Source organism: Oncorhynchus clarkii, chromosome 28 (genome assembly GCF_045791955.1).
Source record: "Oncorhynchus clarkii lewisi isolate Uvic-CL-2024 chromosome 28, UVic_Ocla_1.0, whole genome shotgun sequence".
NCBI lineage: Eukaryota > Metazoa > Chordata > Actinopteri > Salmoniformes > Salmonidae > Oncorhynchus > Oncorhynchus clarkii.
This window is the reverse complement of record NC_092174.1, coordinates 31,107,187-31,123,580: the sequence shown is the minus strand read 5'-3', so window position 1 is coordinate 31,123,580 and position 16,394 is coordinate 31,107,187. Positions and strand designations below refer to the sequence as shown.

The 16,394-nt window shown below is 41.7% G+C and overlaps 1 protein-coding gene across 2 annotated transcripts; it reads left to right on the top strand.

The window, feature by feature from the left end:
• The first annotated feature begins 988 nt into the window (after positions 1-988).
• Positions 989-14,394, top strand: LOC139386838 (phospholipid phosphatase 3-like). 2 transcript variants are annotated; one of them, XM_071132688.1, is made up of 6 exons: positions 989-1,471; positions 8,156-8,313; positions 11,755-12,035; positions 12,248-12,305; positions 12,462-12,638; positions 12,814-14,394. In XM_071132688.1, exons 1-6 carry the CDS (start codon positions 1,330-1,332, stop codon positions 12,940-12,942), a joined length of 945 nt encoding a protein of 314 aa, XP_070988789.1. In that variant the 5' UTR covers positions 989-1,329; the 3' UTR covers positions 12,943-14,394. The 2 variants fall into 2 exon arrangements, with proteins under 2 accessions (XP_070988789.1, XP_070988788.1); XM_071132687.1 differs by lacking the exon at positions 8,156-8,313 and adding an exon at positions 7,614-7,768.
• The last annotated feature ends 2,000 nt before the right edge of the window (positions 14,395-16,394 follow it).

The following is a 16,394-nucleotide window of genomic DNA, read 5'->3' as shown; positions in this document are numbered from 1 at the left end:
CCAGTTGAAGATTATAAAGAGAAAAAAACCTGGTTGGTTAGACACTGGCCAGAGTTTCTGACCGGGCTGGGGTAGTTGCCGGCTGTTAGTGATGGGTCGTTCGCGAAGAGCCGACTCCATACCAGAAGAGCCGAATCTATATATAAAAAAACATTAAGATATGAATAATCAAAATATTTCATATAATGAATGAAAAAATAAAGAAAATAGCCCTAAATGCTCAAATGCACATTCGTTCTGTCTGCTCAGACTAACAGCCTCACCTGTTCCTGTCAACCAAAGATGCGTGAGGGAGGGCCGAGCCAACTCACTCAGTCACACACTTAGCAGCCAAGGAGAGAGAGGAAGGACAGCTACGAAAACAACAGCTGGAAAATGAGTCTGAAGCACAGTAGCATTTGGATGCATTTTAATAATGCAGACAATGTTAGAGCACAGTGTAGAATTTACCAAAACAAAATCTCATATAAAGCCGGTTCTACGCACAACCTACACCGGCATATGTGAACTGTGCACCCAACTGTGATGTGTAATAGCATCCTTCTTTTTTACATCTATTTCAATTTGTGGGATGCTGCAGTTTTGCAAATAGTTATTTATTTTTCTTTGATGTGGTGCAATATTCTCCGATCCGATTGTATTCGTTTTGAATTGTTACATTTATATGCACTTTGTTTATATACATTAAAAAGTTATACTTTAAATGCAAATGTTTAATAGCATTTTTTTTTTCATAACAAGCCAATGCATTTTTAAATACATTGTGGTTAAGCTAGAGTATGATTTTATTTAATTAGAATTGTTTTGACACCAATCATAGTCAAACTTTGGCAAACTGTTTGACTTGAAAAAATACAAAACATGTTTTTTTTAAAGATCCGTTTGTGAGTCAAAAGAGACGGTTCTTTTTGGTGAGCTGAGCCGAACGAGCCGGCTCACTGAAAAGAGCCGGAATGCCCATCACTACTGGCTGTAGGGGGAGGTCCGTGGGGCTTGTAGGAGGCGGTCACCGGAGGTGGGAGGACAACTAAACCTTCGGTGGTCCTCAAGGATTATTAGAAGCTGGCTCAACAACGAAAGAACACAGAACGAGCAGAATAAACGAGAAAGAAATAAACCCTTGCAGTTAACTTGAAGGTCTACATTACTATCAGAAAAACCGACACATCTCATTTGAATTTATCAGCACAATATATGGAAAACTATTTAAAATCATCTCTCAGCTGATGGTAACTCAATAACTGACTAGGAGAAGTTAACGGCACTGCAGGCTGCAACTTTGCCACGCTTTCTTTCTTTAATTTGGAAAACCATTCAAGGGGCCTATAAATGCAACGCTGTTTAATTTATGAGAAGACAATGGCACCAGAGACAAGGAATGGAGGAAACTCTTCCCGGAATAACAACAACTGTAAAGACAACAGCAGGAGAAAGTTGCTCGTCGGTATGGATCTCGTCTGCTTGTTTTTAGGTGAGATTCTCTGCCTTTCATTTCTATAGATGTTTAATGATTTTCGGATGTGAAGTGAGTCAACATGTTTTTTATTTGCATAAAATCTGGTTATGCGAATTATCATATGTTGTATTGTTTTCATTAATGATGTTATTCATGTTAATAAGCAGCATAGTGTTCTGGGACAAAGTTAGTTTGTCATCATAGTCGAGCTAGAGTGTTAATCCCATAATTATGTCAAGTCCAGAAACTGTCAGTCTAATAATAATAATTAATCCAAGCAATCTCTGAGCAACATCATTCTTTATCCAAGATACAGATATATATATATATATATATATATATATATATATATATATATATATATATATATATATATATATGTATTTTTTTATATATATATATAAAACAGCAAAAATAGTTGAAGTGACATCTGGTGTGTGTGTGTGTGTGTGTGTGTGTGTGTGTGTGTGTGTGTGTGTGTGTGTGTGTGTGTGTGTGTGTGTGTGTGTGTGTGTGTGTGTGTGTGTGTGTGTGTGTGTGTGTGTGTGTGTGTGTGTGTGTGTGTGTGTGTGATTAAAGGAAAGTGGTGACAAGGTCAGCCATATGTTCAGCTAATGTTCTGGGTGCCATATATTTCCCTCTCTCTCTCTCTCTTTCTGAGCTAGGAGTGAATGATTCCTTACCAGGCTCAAAAACACTAAGGTGGGGAAGTGCCAAACAGCTCAAAGGTGAATGAATCAGTCATTCCAAGAAAGACCCTAATAAGTCTTCTGATCCAAGCCCTAGTAGTATTTGATCTGCTGGTGACTTGACACAACGCCAACAGTACAAGGTGTTATGAAATGCATTTCAGAGACCAGTCATTTTTACCCCTTGACAGTTTGAAGGTATTATTCCTTTGATGGGTTGAAATGTATAATACATGGAGGTATTACTCTGTGGTGAAGATGTAGTATTCAACTTCTACAGGGTTACTGACCGAGTTGACTGTGTCCCATGAGACATCTATGGCCACTTCTTACCCCACAACTGTTTAGTAGAAATAGTCTCTGATAAGGTTATCTCAGGTCAGTAGAGGTTCTCCTGTCAACAAACTTCTCTGTCTCTCTATTGCCCTGCAAATACAGAAATGCAGTGCCTTGTTACATTACAGCCTTATTCTAAATTGGATTAAATAAAATAAAATCCTTAGCAATCTACACACAATACCCCATAATGACAAAGCGAAAACAGGTTTTTAGAAATGTTTGCAAAAACAAAAGTCCACCTGTGGTAAATTCAATTGATTGGACATGATTTAAGTTCCCACCGTTGACAGTGCATGTCAGAGCAAAAATCAAGCTATGAAGTCAAAGGAATTGTTATTACAGCTCCGAGACAGGATTGTGTCGAGACACAGATCTGGGGAAGGGTACCAACACATGTCTGCACCATTGAAGGTCCCCAAGAGCACAGTGGCCTCCATCATTCTTAAATGGAAGATGTTTGGAACCACCAAGACTCTTCCTAGAGCTGGCCGCCCGGCCAAACTAAGCAATCAGGGGAGAAGGGCCTTGGTCAGGGAGGTGACCAAGAACCCGATGGTCACTGACAGAGCTCTAGAGTTCCTCTGTTGATATGGGAGAAAAACAACCATCTCTGCAGCAATCCACCAATCAGGCCTTTACGGTAGAGTGGAAGGATGGAAGCCATTTCTCAGTATAAGGCACAAGACAGCCCGCTTGGAGTTTGCCAAAAGGCACCTAAAGACTCTCAGACCATGAGAAACAAGATTATCTGGTCTGATGAAACTAAGATTGAACTCTTTGGTCTAAACGCCAAGCGTCACGTTTGGAGAAAACTTGGCACCATCCCTACAGTGAAGCATGGTGGTGGAAGCATCATGCTGTGGGGATGTTTTTCAGTGGCAGGGACTGGGAGACTAGTCAGGATCGGGGCAAAGATGAACGGAGCAAAGTATAGAGAGATCCTTAAGACTAGTCAGGATCGGGGCAAAGATGAACGGAGCAAAGTATAGAGAGATCCTTAATGGAAACCTGCTCCAGAGCGCTCAGGACCTCAGACTGGAGTGAAGGTTCACTTTCCAACAGGACAACGACCCTAAGCACACAGCCAAGACAACGCAGAAGTGACTTCGGGACAAGTCTCAATGTCATTGAGTGGCCCAGCCAGGGCCCGGACTCAAACCCAATCTAACATCTCTGGAGAGACCTGAAAATAGCTGTGCAGCAACGCTCCCCATCCAACCTGACAAAGCTTGAGTAGATCTGCAGTGAAGAATGGGAGAAACTCTCCAAATACAGGTGTGCCAAGCTTGTAGCGTCACACCCAAGAAGACTCGAGGCTATAATCACTGCCAAAGGTGCTTTAACAAAGTACTGAGTAAAGGGTCTGAAATACTTTTGAATAGGTCATATTTTATTTTTATACATTTTCAATCATTTCTAAAAACCTGTTTTTGCTTTGTCATTATGGGATATTGTGTGTAGATTGATAAGGGAAAAAAGCGATTTAATCTATTTTAGAATTAGGCTGTAACGTAACAAAATGTGGAAAAAGTCAAGTGGTCTGAACACTTCCCGAATGCACTGAATGTGTTTTTATTTTTGAAGAATATAACTTGTAAATGCCTCATTAGCTTAGTTCAACTGTCACACTCCGTGAGAACCCAAAATATACAGATGTTTTTCTCCAATGTTTGTAAACAAAGTAAATGTAAATAAACACTGTATAGTCTCAAAACATGATTACAACTATAATTTTGAAATCATGGATAGTCAGTCCTTGCATCAATAGCACTGGCTATGAATTTGAGAGTGGTTACATTTCTCCAGCCCCATCCCCCAGCTTTTTACCAAAACAGTGGCTGGGAGGGACTTTGTTATTGTTTCAGCTGCTGATTGCCACATTAAGCATTCATCACAAATATTTTTGGCAACCACAATTCAACACAAATGTGATCTTTTCCCCTTTGTTCCTCTCTCCCAGCAGTCTGTGGAATTATGAGAGTATAAGAACAGGGTTTGCTCGCCGCACCACGACCAGACAGACAGGGAGTAGTTTCTGTGGGGTACTGCCTGCCATGCACACAATGGTACAAGTAAAAACAAGGGCATCTGTATATACTCTATCATACATGTAGTATACACTAAGTATGTCAGTGGGACGAGCATTGGCAGCAAGTGGAAAATGTGTCTGTTTATTTTAGCTTCAGCAACTGGTGTTATGGTAAATGCCCCCAAAATATGGTGGAATTGAATACATTCAATGCAAGCCTCTATTTGCCTGTTCCAAACATTGATTGTAGTTTCCATAGTGGAATTGACGCCACAAACTGTAATTTTAAAAAGTCCTATGGGCGTGCTTAAGAATTATTATAACCCAATAAGCTCAAGGTAAATGTTTCTCGCTTCCAATTTTCCATGAGAGAAAATAAAGCAAAGTTTGAGTACTAACTCATCACTTTGAGGAAGTTGTTTGGTTATACCTTACTGGGGCTTTAAAGTAATCCGCTACGATGATAGAAAAGCCAAATAATAAATAGACCACCATTTTGATTTTGGTAAAAGAAGATTCTACCTGCTCACTCATGCTAGCTAATGCATTAGACATGCGCCTCTCGGCTGGTGTTGTTCTTGGCAACCAGCAGGGCACTAGTTTTCCCTCGCTTGTGTGAAGCGAGTAAAACGGGAAATCCCAAGATGTCTTGCAGAATGCTGATGCTGCACTGTCTGGTGGCATGGGATGTCAGGTTTGGGGGCCTCGGGGCAAGACAACACAGCTGAATCATGGGAAAAACAGACTTTGTCAATCTCAATTTCCTTTTATTTAACTTGCTCTCATTTTTACTCGCCAGCCTACTCTGTGAGTCTTGGATCTGATCATGTGTTTAAAGGTGGTCTGTGAGATCAAGACACCACGATTAACGCCTTGTACATTCATAGCTGTGACCAGGGCCCTCTTTTTTTCTTTCCACTTCCCTACATCCAGTGGCGTAAAGTACTTAAGTAGTACTTTAAAGTATTTTTACTTAAGTATTTTTTGGGGGGGTACTCATACACATACTATTTATTTTTTAACAACTATTACATTTACTACTACATTCCTAAAGAAAATAATTTACTTTTTAATCCATACATTTTCCTTGACACCCAAAAGTAGTCCTTAGCAGGACAGAAAATTGTCCAATTCACACACTTATCAAGAGAACAACCCTGGTCATCCCTGCTGCCTCTGATCTGGCGCACTCACTATAAGCACAAATGCTTCATTTGTAAATTATGTCTCAGTGTTGGAGTGTTCTCCTGGCAATATGTACATTTTTAAAAACAAGAAAATTGTGCTGTCTGGTTTGCTTAATATAAGGATTTTATTTATTATTCATACATTTACTTTTACTTTTGATACTTAAGTATATTTAAAACCAAATACTTTAGACTTTTACTCAAGTAGTATTTGACTGGGTGACTTTCACTTTTACTTGAGTCATTTTCTATTATGGTATCTTAACTTTGACTCAAGTATGACAGTTGGGTACTTTTTCCACCACTGCCTACATCATCAGCAAGCAGCGGTCCCAAGCTGCCAAGCCAAGCACTGTGCTGTGAGAGGAATGCCTGCTGATTCCCTCCCATCACAAGGGCCATGAAAAAGGCCCAACGGATTAGACAGTCAAGATCGGATGGTACTTAAAGTAGGTTTTCTCTCTGCTACAGCTCTAACACCTCTGAAAACACCTACAGTAGCTTCAAATGGTCTTCTGGTTTATTGTTGCTCCTGTCAGGGTATTTGTTTGAATAGTAAAAACAGTACCAGTAATAATGTGAATCATGTTGATTCTTGGATGTGAGGGAGGGAGGCCAGTGGAGGAGTGGTTAGGGTCTGGGGTTCCCATCAGGCAGAGAGACTGGCCTGTAACATGAGCTGTTTCCAGCTGGGACTTCAAAGCTCAGGCAGCTTGGAGCAGGGCAAGTGGAGACAAGCATACTGAGGTGTGTGTTGACATTTGGGTTGGAAGACATCAAGCCCCCTGCCTCAGCTCTGCAGCACCCAGGCCAGCACCCCCAGTTTGACCTTCCCTCAAAACCTGGCCTCAGCCTATACCCAGAGAGAGAGCCAATGTTTGTTTTTCTTTGTATTCATACATTTCAGAATTATTCAAGAGGTTCACTTCAAAGCGTCAAACATCAGTAAAGGTCCACTTTGATGTGATCGAGAGAGAGAGTATGTTTTCTGTCAGGGGGTTGGACTCTCCTGGGTACCACTTTTCCCCTTTAGTCCTCTTGGCCTACATTTTATTTTCTCATCCAATATGTTTGTTATTTGTTTGTTGTAAAATAAATGTATAAGCTCTTTTACCTCTAAAAGTGGCCAAAGACACTAATTAGATTTGACAAAAACACCCTTCAGGCACCTTTAAGTCTCATCCTTGAAAGGCTGTTTTCTGGTAGAGGAAGGAAGAGGTGTAAGGCTGATAGCGCCCCCATTTTTTTTCCACTTTAGTTATCTGTGATGGATACCATCCAACCCTTTTAGTACTAGCTGCCTCTGTTTGATGTTGGTTATTCATGGTATGATGGGTGCTACAGATTCTAACAATGACAGATCTTTCCCTTTCTTGGCTGCCATGTCAGTAAATTTATTTTTTTTGATTACATTTTCCAGGAGTTGCTGTTATTAAGTTAATATTGTCAATGGCCGGGTCATTTCAGTACACAGAGATAGCAACAACAGGATGTTCATGTGTTATCTGGTGGTAGAACGAGAGGCTCTATCACTTAAACGGATATTTGGTAGATTATTTGCTGTAGCCGACATGTCCCCTTGATATTTTCCTCAAATTGAACATGGTACAGGTCCAATTCTGATCACTGTATCATTTTATATTACACAAATGTACAACGTTATCAGCTGAGGTTTGTGTGAAGAAAACGTTGATCAATGTTATGATGGCAACTGCATAACAACAGTTCCCTTCCAGAGCCCATGCAAGTGTATTTGTCCGCCCCTGGTAAGTGTGTGGGTGTGTCTTTCTGTGTTTGCTGTGTGAGTGTTGTGGGTTAACTGCAGAAATACAGGTTGTGTGTGTGTGGTGTGTTTGTATGCCAGTTAGAATACATGGGCTGACCCCAGCTCTCGTGTGTCTGTCTGTGTGCAGTGATACTCTTTGCTGCCTTTCTGCACAAGTTTCCCATCGTGCCCCACCGGAGGGGCTTGTTCTGCAATGCCAGCAGCATCAGTCTGTCCTATAAGAGCAGCACGGTGCCCACCACTGCCCTAGTAGCTGTCGGGTTCACTGTGCCCGTCACCTCCGTAAGTCTTTAGCATGGCGCAGCAGCAGGAGGGACAGGGAACACATACAGGGGACTTACTCCAACTTCACTCAGGCACTAAATGGCTATCTAAACGTGTCCGTACACTCTTATAGCTCCCTAACATTTACTAGTTAGGGATCACCTTTCTAGTCATGCCAGTTGGCTATAGCAGAAACAGACCAAGGTCAGTAGGGGATTCCATTGGGCCAAAATACATTTAGAGTGAGAAGTGAGACCCCCATATTCCCTGTCTGTCCATCGCTGTGCCATCTACCTGTGGACACTCCTCTAGGAGCCCCTTATTGACCCTCTCGTTCTCTGTCTCTCTCTTCCTCTCCTTCTTTTCTCTCTCTCTCTCTGCCTCATCGCTGCTGTGTGTACATAGCCGGCCTGCCTTTCCTGATCATAGAGACTAGTGCTGTACAGCCCTACCACCGAGGCTTTTACTGCAACGATGAGTCCATCAAGTACGCGGCCAAACACGGAGACACCATAAGCGACGCTGTGCTTTCTGCTGCTGGCATTCTTATCACCATCCTTTCTGTAAGTCACTCTAACTCGCTAATTAGCCCCAGTCCCAGTTCAGTTTGTTCTGTAATGGCCAACTCTTATGTATAATAGTTTGCATTGGAGTTGTCGAGACAGCACAAACAGATCTGGGATTCAGGCTACTCACTAATGTATGTTCACCCGACTTTTCACCTCATTGTCTCAGCAGTGTACACCGTCACCTACTCACTGTACTGTGTGTCTACCGGGCCACCCACTGTGTGTCCCAGTCACTGTACTATGCGTCAACTAAATGTTACCACAGATCGAGTCACCTTTGAACTATCATGTCTAGTGGATGTTATCAAGGATCAAGTTGGTTTGTTTTTTGACCACCATGCCAATACACTTCATTCAAAGTTGAACTTTCTCTGAGTGCCTACATGCTCACTGACAGATTGCGGAATTAGTATCTTATGGTGCATTTCCATACAGGATTTACCTCAGTCTTTTACCCAAAAGGCTCAGACTTTTCTGTTTCCATCTATGTGGGCCGGCACCAGTTTCTAAATGGGCCACTGGTACTTTCAAGCTTTCATTTACATAACAATGGCGAACTGTGAACTTTAACATCTTCTCACAAAGCAACGGTTTTGATTATGCAGAGAAACAATTTCCCTAGTATATCATAAGGGTGTATACACTAGTGTAACACTCGTGTTACAGTCGAAAAACAGCATTATTGACTATGGTTTTCCAGACCTGTCAGGCCTTTTAGTGTTGTGAGTAGCACTAGATAAGAGCAAATCAGAATCGACATTCGCCAGTTGGTTTTGCTGTTAGCGTTATCTTGATTGGTGTGATTAAGATGGTTCCAGTGTTGAACGTGTTATAAAAGAGTTTAGAGGGTTGAAGTGTTAAATGGATCAGGCTGTTGCTGTTTACTATAAGATGACTGAAGATCTGTTGCTGGTGTAGGGCTCCCTCTCACTGAATAGAAGTCTAACCTCAGGGTTGCATTCTTTGGAGTGCAACGTTCAAGAACTTTCAGATAGTAATAGATTATCTAGAACAGACATGCTTCTCTGTCCTCTAGAATAGGGTCAGATGATCATGTATGCTGCTCTAGACATTTCTATCCTCAACCTTCTGTAAGGTTGCATTCCACTGAACAGACCCAGTCAGGGGTTGAGGCGATTGGATTGGTTTGCATGGTGAGAAGGATCTCCCTGGGCCTGTGTAATTATGGTTGACGCAATGGTTGTTCGGTCAAACTCTGTAATTCATGGGCCTGGAAATGTGGTGGATGGCACAGGAGAAGAGCTGTAGGCTCATTTTCTTCTTCTGAACGTGACGTTAAATTCCATGTTCCCCAGAGGCCCAGAGCCTTTTGGCTGGCCTTAGACTTTCTTGAACTCTTGGAAAACTCTTAGCATTAGGTCATTTAATGCTTCGTTGCCCCTCGGATAAAGCGGAGAGAGAAGCTGCCTGTCTTAAATTAAAGGCATAGAGGCTGTGTCCCTTGAAATTGGCACGGCGTAAAAAACATCTCTGGAAAGAAAAACAACTCTGGGAGTGTACGAGTCTACTTTTTATCATTTGTGAGACGACTAGACATTTATGAGACAAGCCACGAGACAACCTCTTCCCCCCTTTGAATATCTCTGAGGTTACAACTGTAACAGTTACATAAAGTTACTACAAAGCTGTTTCATTCACATAGTTGATCTTCTCTCAGTTGTCACACAATGAGAACCAGATGTATTCTTTTCTCTCCCATGAAGCAGCTGAGTTGGATCAGCCAGGCCCTGAAGTGCTCCAAGGTGGAGAAAGAAAGAAAAAAGAAAGACATACATGTTATCAGCTTGTAAAATCTCCCTATAGGACTTTCCCCCCAAGGAATGTGTTTTTTTTTTTAAAGAGAGACGTTTTTTCGCCTAGACAAGAATTTTGCGATGAAACCGAGATACTAACAAGAAAACACCCAGACATCCACTAGTGAAATCAGAGCCCTGCGAAAACAAGTCAGTTGGTGAGGTGGAAGACTAACTAGCCCCTGATGTGAGCCTGCTCTGGCCAAATCTGGACACCATGTCGCCTAGCTCAGCGTTTCTCCTGATTAAAACCAGAAGTGCTGCCCCCGCCCTCCCTCTCTCTCCCTACTTCCCTTTCTCATTCCCTTCTCAATTCCTCTACATTTTCCCTCCTTTTCTCCCTCCCTCCCTCTCCCTCTCTCTCCCTACTTCCCTTTCTCATTCCCTTCTCAATTCCTCTACCTTTTCCCTCCTTTGCTCCCTCCCTCCCTCTCCCTCTCTCTCCCTACTTCCCTTTCTCATTCCTTTCTCAATTCCTCTACATTTATCCCTCCTTTTCTCCTTCCCTCTCTCTCCCCCTCTTTTCTTCTCTCCCCACTCAATCCTTCTCGCCCCTTCCTCTTTATCTCCCTCGCTCTCTCCCTCTCTCTCTCCCCAGCTCTTCTTCCCTCACTGTTCTCTCCCTCTCTCCCTTCCTCTCTCTAATCTTCTCTACCCCTCTGTCCGTCCCTCCTGTCTCACTCTCTTTCTCCCTCCCCCCTTCCCTCTCCCTCACGCCTCTCCTCACTCCTTCTATCCCCACTCACTCCCTCTCTCCCATTTGTTAGTGGCCAGGAGGTCGATTAGACTGGTGTGGGGAAGGGAAAGGCATTTGAACTTGAACAGCTTTAGTGAATTATTGAAGTCCAGTCCACGTCCTCTAGTCCAGTCTACGTTTGTTTATTTACCCACTGAAAACCTCTGCATGTGCTGTCCACAACTCACATACTTACCCACCCTCACATACTGTAGCTATACTGAAAGTTATGCATTTAGTTTTTGATGTTAATGGTACAGACCAAGGGTTTGATCTGTAGTGTTTTTATGGATGTTTTCCTCAAGAACAAACACAAACATTTGCATGTCTTAGATGTAAAGCTTTTTGTCCTCACACAAGGCAAGTTTACAGAATTGATGTCACTGTTCATATCGCATTCTGATTACTCCTAATATTGTCCCTCTCTACTCTCTGATCTGTCTCACCTGTTTTACCCTCTGTGATTTACTGAATTCCAAGTGTGTATTGGATGTCTGATACTCTATCACATGGTATATTTAAGAAATTAATACGCGGTTCAGTTTTGTTGACATAGGAAAGGGGTCTTCATAACTACTATGGAACAGAGAACATACAGTAACTGTATGCGATACTAGCAGTCATTTGACTGCCCCAGGTCTACAGCAGCCATCTTTGTAGATGACCTGACTGATGAGCCATATATACATGCAGAGTTATGTGTATTTCTGTATCCTCTCCTTGATCCCTCCTGTCAGATCATCACTGGTGAGAGATAAAGTAATGTAATCTACAAAGATGGCCGCCGTAGACTCCGGGTCCATTAACTACCATTTCACTGCCACAGCGGCCATCTTGTACTGTCGATTACATGACCATATCCTCTCCTTGTTCCTTCCCCATCAGATCATCATTGGGGAGAGCTATAGGATTCACTACCTGAACGAGGGCTCCAAGTCCTTCGTAGGGAACCCCTACATCTCCGCCCTCTACAAGCAGGTGGGCGTGTTCATCTTTGGCTGCGCAGTCAGCCAATCGTTCACGGACATCGCCAAGGTGTCGGTGGGCCGCATGCGTCCCCACTTCCTGGACGTGTGCAAGCCCGATTGGTCCACCATTAACTGTTCCCTGGGCTACATCACAGACTACCAGTGTCATGGGCCCGAGAGCAAAGTCCAGGAGGCCAGGTACATTACTCTGACATGACTCCATTGTGATTGTGAAACATCTATGTAGTGCTTATGAATGCTCTATAAAGAAATGTATAAGTTATGCTTAGTTTAAAGTGATACGGGTTATATTTCATGCAAAGTGAATGCTTAGTTCAATACCCAGGAGAAAGGCATACCTGGAGAGTAACAACAACACTGTATTAACATGTTTATTCTCTCCTTTTCAGGAAGTCGTTCTTCTCTGGCCATGCATCCTTTTCCATGTACACCATGCTGTATCTGGTGGTGAGTTACTGTTATGTGTCTTAGCCAAATACACACACACACACACACACACACACACACACACACACACACACACACACACACACACACACACACACACACACCTCTACTTGTCCCCCTGTGTTGATTCATTACCCCTCTGTCCGGTCCTCCCAGTTCTACCTGCAGTCCAGGTTCACCTGGCGTGGAGCCCGTCTCCTGCGCCCCCTGACCCAGTTCACCCTCATCATGATGTCGTTCTACACCGGCCTGTCCCGCATCTCCGACCACAAGCACCACCCCACAGACGTCCTGGCTGGCTTCGCACAGGGAGCCTTGGTGTCTTACTGCATAGTAAGTACTATAACTATGACTTACTACATAGGATGATATAGTACTGAATATACAAATTACTATATACATAATGCAGTTATGCAGTCTGTATCAATAACATGTCTGACCTGTTTTTACTATATAATTGATTATTGACAATATTCCAAAATAAATCTTGTTTTTTCCTATCCTCCAGGTGTTTTTTGTATCTGACCTGTTCAAGCCCAGAGGCAGGAGTTCAGCTCTACCAGTGACCCCAGTAAAGAACCCAACCAACCCAATGACAGACATCAGAGAGAGGAGCAACCACCTCACCATGGCATAGTACAGACCACTAGAGTACAGCTACCTACCGCTGTAGGTTTTAAAGATCACTTACTTCATCTACTGGTCTGTACTGGATACATTCAACAACCAGCCAAAGAAACAAGACTGAAAACTGACATGTCTGTAAGGCACAGAGAAATAATAAACTGGAAAACATTTGAAAAAAGAGGAGAGTTGTGTACACACACACACACACACGTGCCTTTTGAACAGCCAGCAACGCCCATGTTGCTCACCATCTCATCTGACATGTGAATGTGGAAAAACGTGGGGAGCACGGCTCTCAATTCCTATCTGGAGAACTCTGTTTCTCTATTGTGCTTTCATTAGTGAGGGTCTCCATGGAACCTGCTGCTCTACAGATTGACTTGGTCTGGTAACTTCAGGCAACATGGATTCAGGCTCATAATTCTGCCTATGACAGAAACGCATAAACAGAAACAAATTCCTTGATTACAGGAAGGATGTTTATTTTATGAATAATCTTTGTTATATAGTCGAGCTATAGCACTATATCCAAACTCGATATTTGATTTGATTGTCACCACTTGAATGAACTGAAGTGAAGCTTTTTTTGTAAAGCTTTGTATTAAAATCAGCTTTTAGGTCTCCTGAAATGTAGTTTGTATAGAAGTGTAGTTATAGGTAATGGAGGTGTACTAGTGTGTACAGTAGATAGACAGGTGGGTCTCTTTCTGCTGGTTGGGACGAGCCTCCACTGAGCCCTGTAATTCAATAACTGTGTGTGTGCCAGATGGCTACTCACAAGTGTTAGGACAGAGTGACTGTGAGTGTGTGTGTGTGCACTGCCATGAGTGTGTGTGTGTATGTGTGTGTCTGTCATGTGCCAGTATATGAATGTCATGTCTATATTTGAGTGAGTTGGTGTGTCTTGTCATAAATGCTTCAGGTTGAAGATCGGGACCATGAGGCTGCTTCAACAGACGTTTATATTAAAAACAGGAAAACTGTGGAATTATACTTTCTTATAGCTTTGTGATACATTTTGTAACGATTTACATATACTGTGCCAACTGCACCAACAACAAAAATAACCCCATCTCTGTGACAACGCAGTACTTCCTGTCCTTTCATGTCATTTCAACCACACAGCAATATCTGTTTTATTTTTTTAGATAATTTATGTATCAGAGAATTGGTCAATATCATTTATCTACCTTTTAATTAAATATCCACTATGTTTTTTGATGTGTCGATGCCTGTGTAATTATGCTGCTTAAACACGCAATGATTGCCAGAAGTAATTTAGTGAAATTACAACTTTTGTGAGTATTCAAACTTTGTAAAATTGCTTTTTTTTAAAGACAGCTTCAATACATGTATATTAAAATAACCTTTTCATATTTTTGTATTGTCCTTTTTGTATTTTCTTCAATAAAAATACAAGCCATATGTGTGCAGTATAATAAAAAAAACATTGTTATGTTAAGAGTGTTTGTGCTATTTTTTCATGTCTTTCTTCACTTTGACTGCGACAAAGGCATAAAAAACTTACAGGGGAGTTAATAGTGTAGCGGAGCAGCTCTCTCCAACTGCGTGCGAGGGTGAGATCTGGGCGTAGGTTCCAGAGTCTATGGTAGAGTTCCGTTCTGTGCTTCACATCCTGAAAGGGAAATAGTGTGCATTCCAGCTTTTAACCCATGTCCCCAGTGGTACACTGCAATAATATAGACCATGCTGGTGAGTATGCCACAGTGGTCAACTGTAATAATAAAGACCATGATGGTGAGTATGCCACAGTGGTCAACTGTAATAATAAAGACCATGATGGTGAGTATGCCACATTGATACACTGTAATAATATACACCATGATGGTGAGTATGCCACAGTGATACACTCTAATATACACCATGATGGTGAGTATGCCACATTGATACACTGTAATAATATACACCATGATGGTGAGTATGCCACATTGATACACTGTAATAATATAGACCATGATGGTGAACATGCCACAGTGGTACAATGTAATAATATAGACCATGATGGTGAGTATGCCACAGTGATACACTGTAATAATATACACCATGATGGTGAGTATGCCACAGTGATACACTGTAATAATATACACCATGATGGTGAGTATGCCACATTGATACACTGTAATAATATACACCATGATGGTGAGTATGTCACATTGATACACTGTAATAATATACACCATGATGGTGAGTATGCTACAGTGATACACTATAATAATATAGACCATGATGGTGAGTATGCCACAGTGATACACTGTAATAATATAGACAATGATGATGAGTATGCCACAGTGATACACTGTAATAATATAGACAATGATGATGACTATGTTACAGTGATACACTGTAATAATATATGTCACATTGATACACTGTAATAATATAGACAATGATTGTGAGTTTGCCACAGTGATACACTGTAATAATATACACCATGATGGTGAGTATGCCACAGTGATACACTGTAATAATATACACCATGATGGTAAGTATGTTACAGTGATACACTGTAATAATATATGTCACATTGATACACTGTAATAATATAGACAATGATTGTGAGTTTGCCACAGTGATACACTGTAATAATATACACCATGATGGTGAGTATGCCACAGTGATACACTGTAATAATATACACCATGATGGTGAGTATGCCACAGTGATACACTGTAATAATATAGACAATGATTGTGAGTATGTCACATTGGAAAATGTGTACATTCCCATAAGAGAATGTGAATCTTGGAAGACGAGAGCTGAAAGAGATCCTAAAAGCGTACAATAATAGTATTGTTACAACTTCAATCCCTATTGTCGTTCCATAGGCTACTATTCAATCTTTGAAGAATCCATTCTCAAATGTATGAGCAATATAACTATACTGTAGATCTGGCAGTGCCAGCAAGGAGCTTATATGTGATTATGGCTATAATCTGGAAAGCTTGCTTACATACCTTAAGGGAACATTTTGACATTCGCCATATGATTAGTGAGACCGACCACATTGCAAATGTACGGTCCCTTACTAGACGTCCGAAAACGTTTGTAAAATTTGCAGACGGCGTCGGGCCGTGCGGCAGGGCCGGATCTTCCGGCAAGTCATCAAACGAACTCTCTCGGACATTCGGTTTCCGTTTTAAAAAATAATCAAATTTTGGTCATTTTTCCGCTGTCCCGGTAAATCCTACAAGAGGGCATAAGCAATCATATTGCAAATGTACAAAACATCACGAATCACGACATGGCCTTATCTCCTAAACTGAAAATATTTTGAAGCCGAAACTTGGTGAGCATAGGTTTGGCATAATGGGCAGTTGGCCCCGAACAAGATGGCGTCTAGGCCTCAACGGTTTTTGAGTTATGGCCATTTTTCTGGGATTAAAGGTCCAAAATGAAAATAGAGCAATAATTTTTCCGCTTCACGTCAAAGTCAAGGAACCT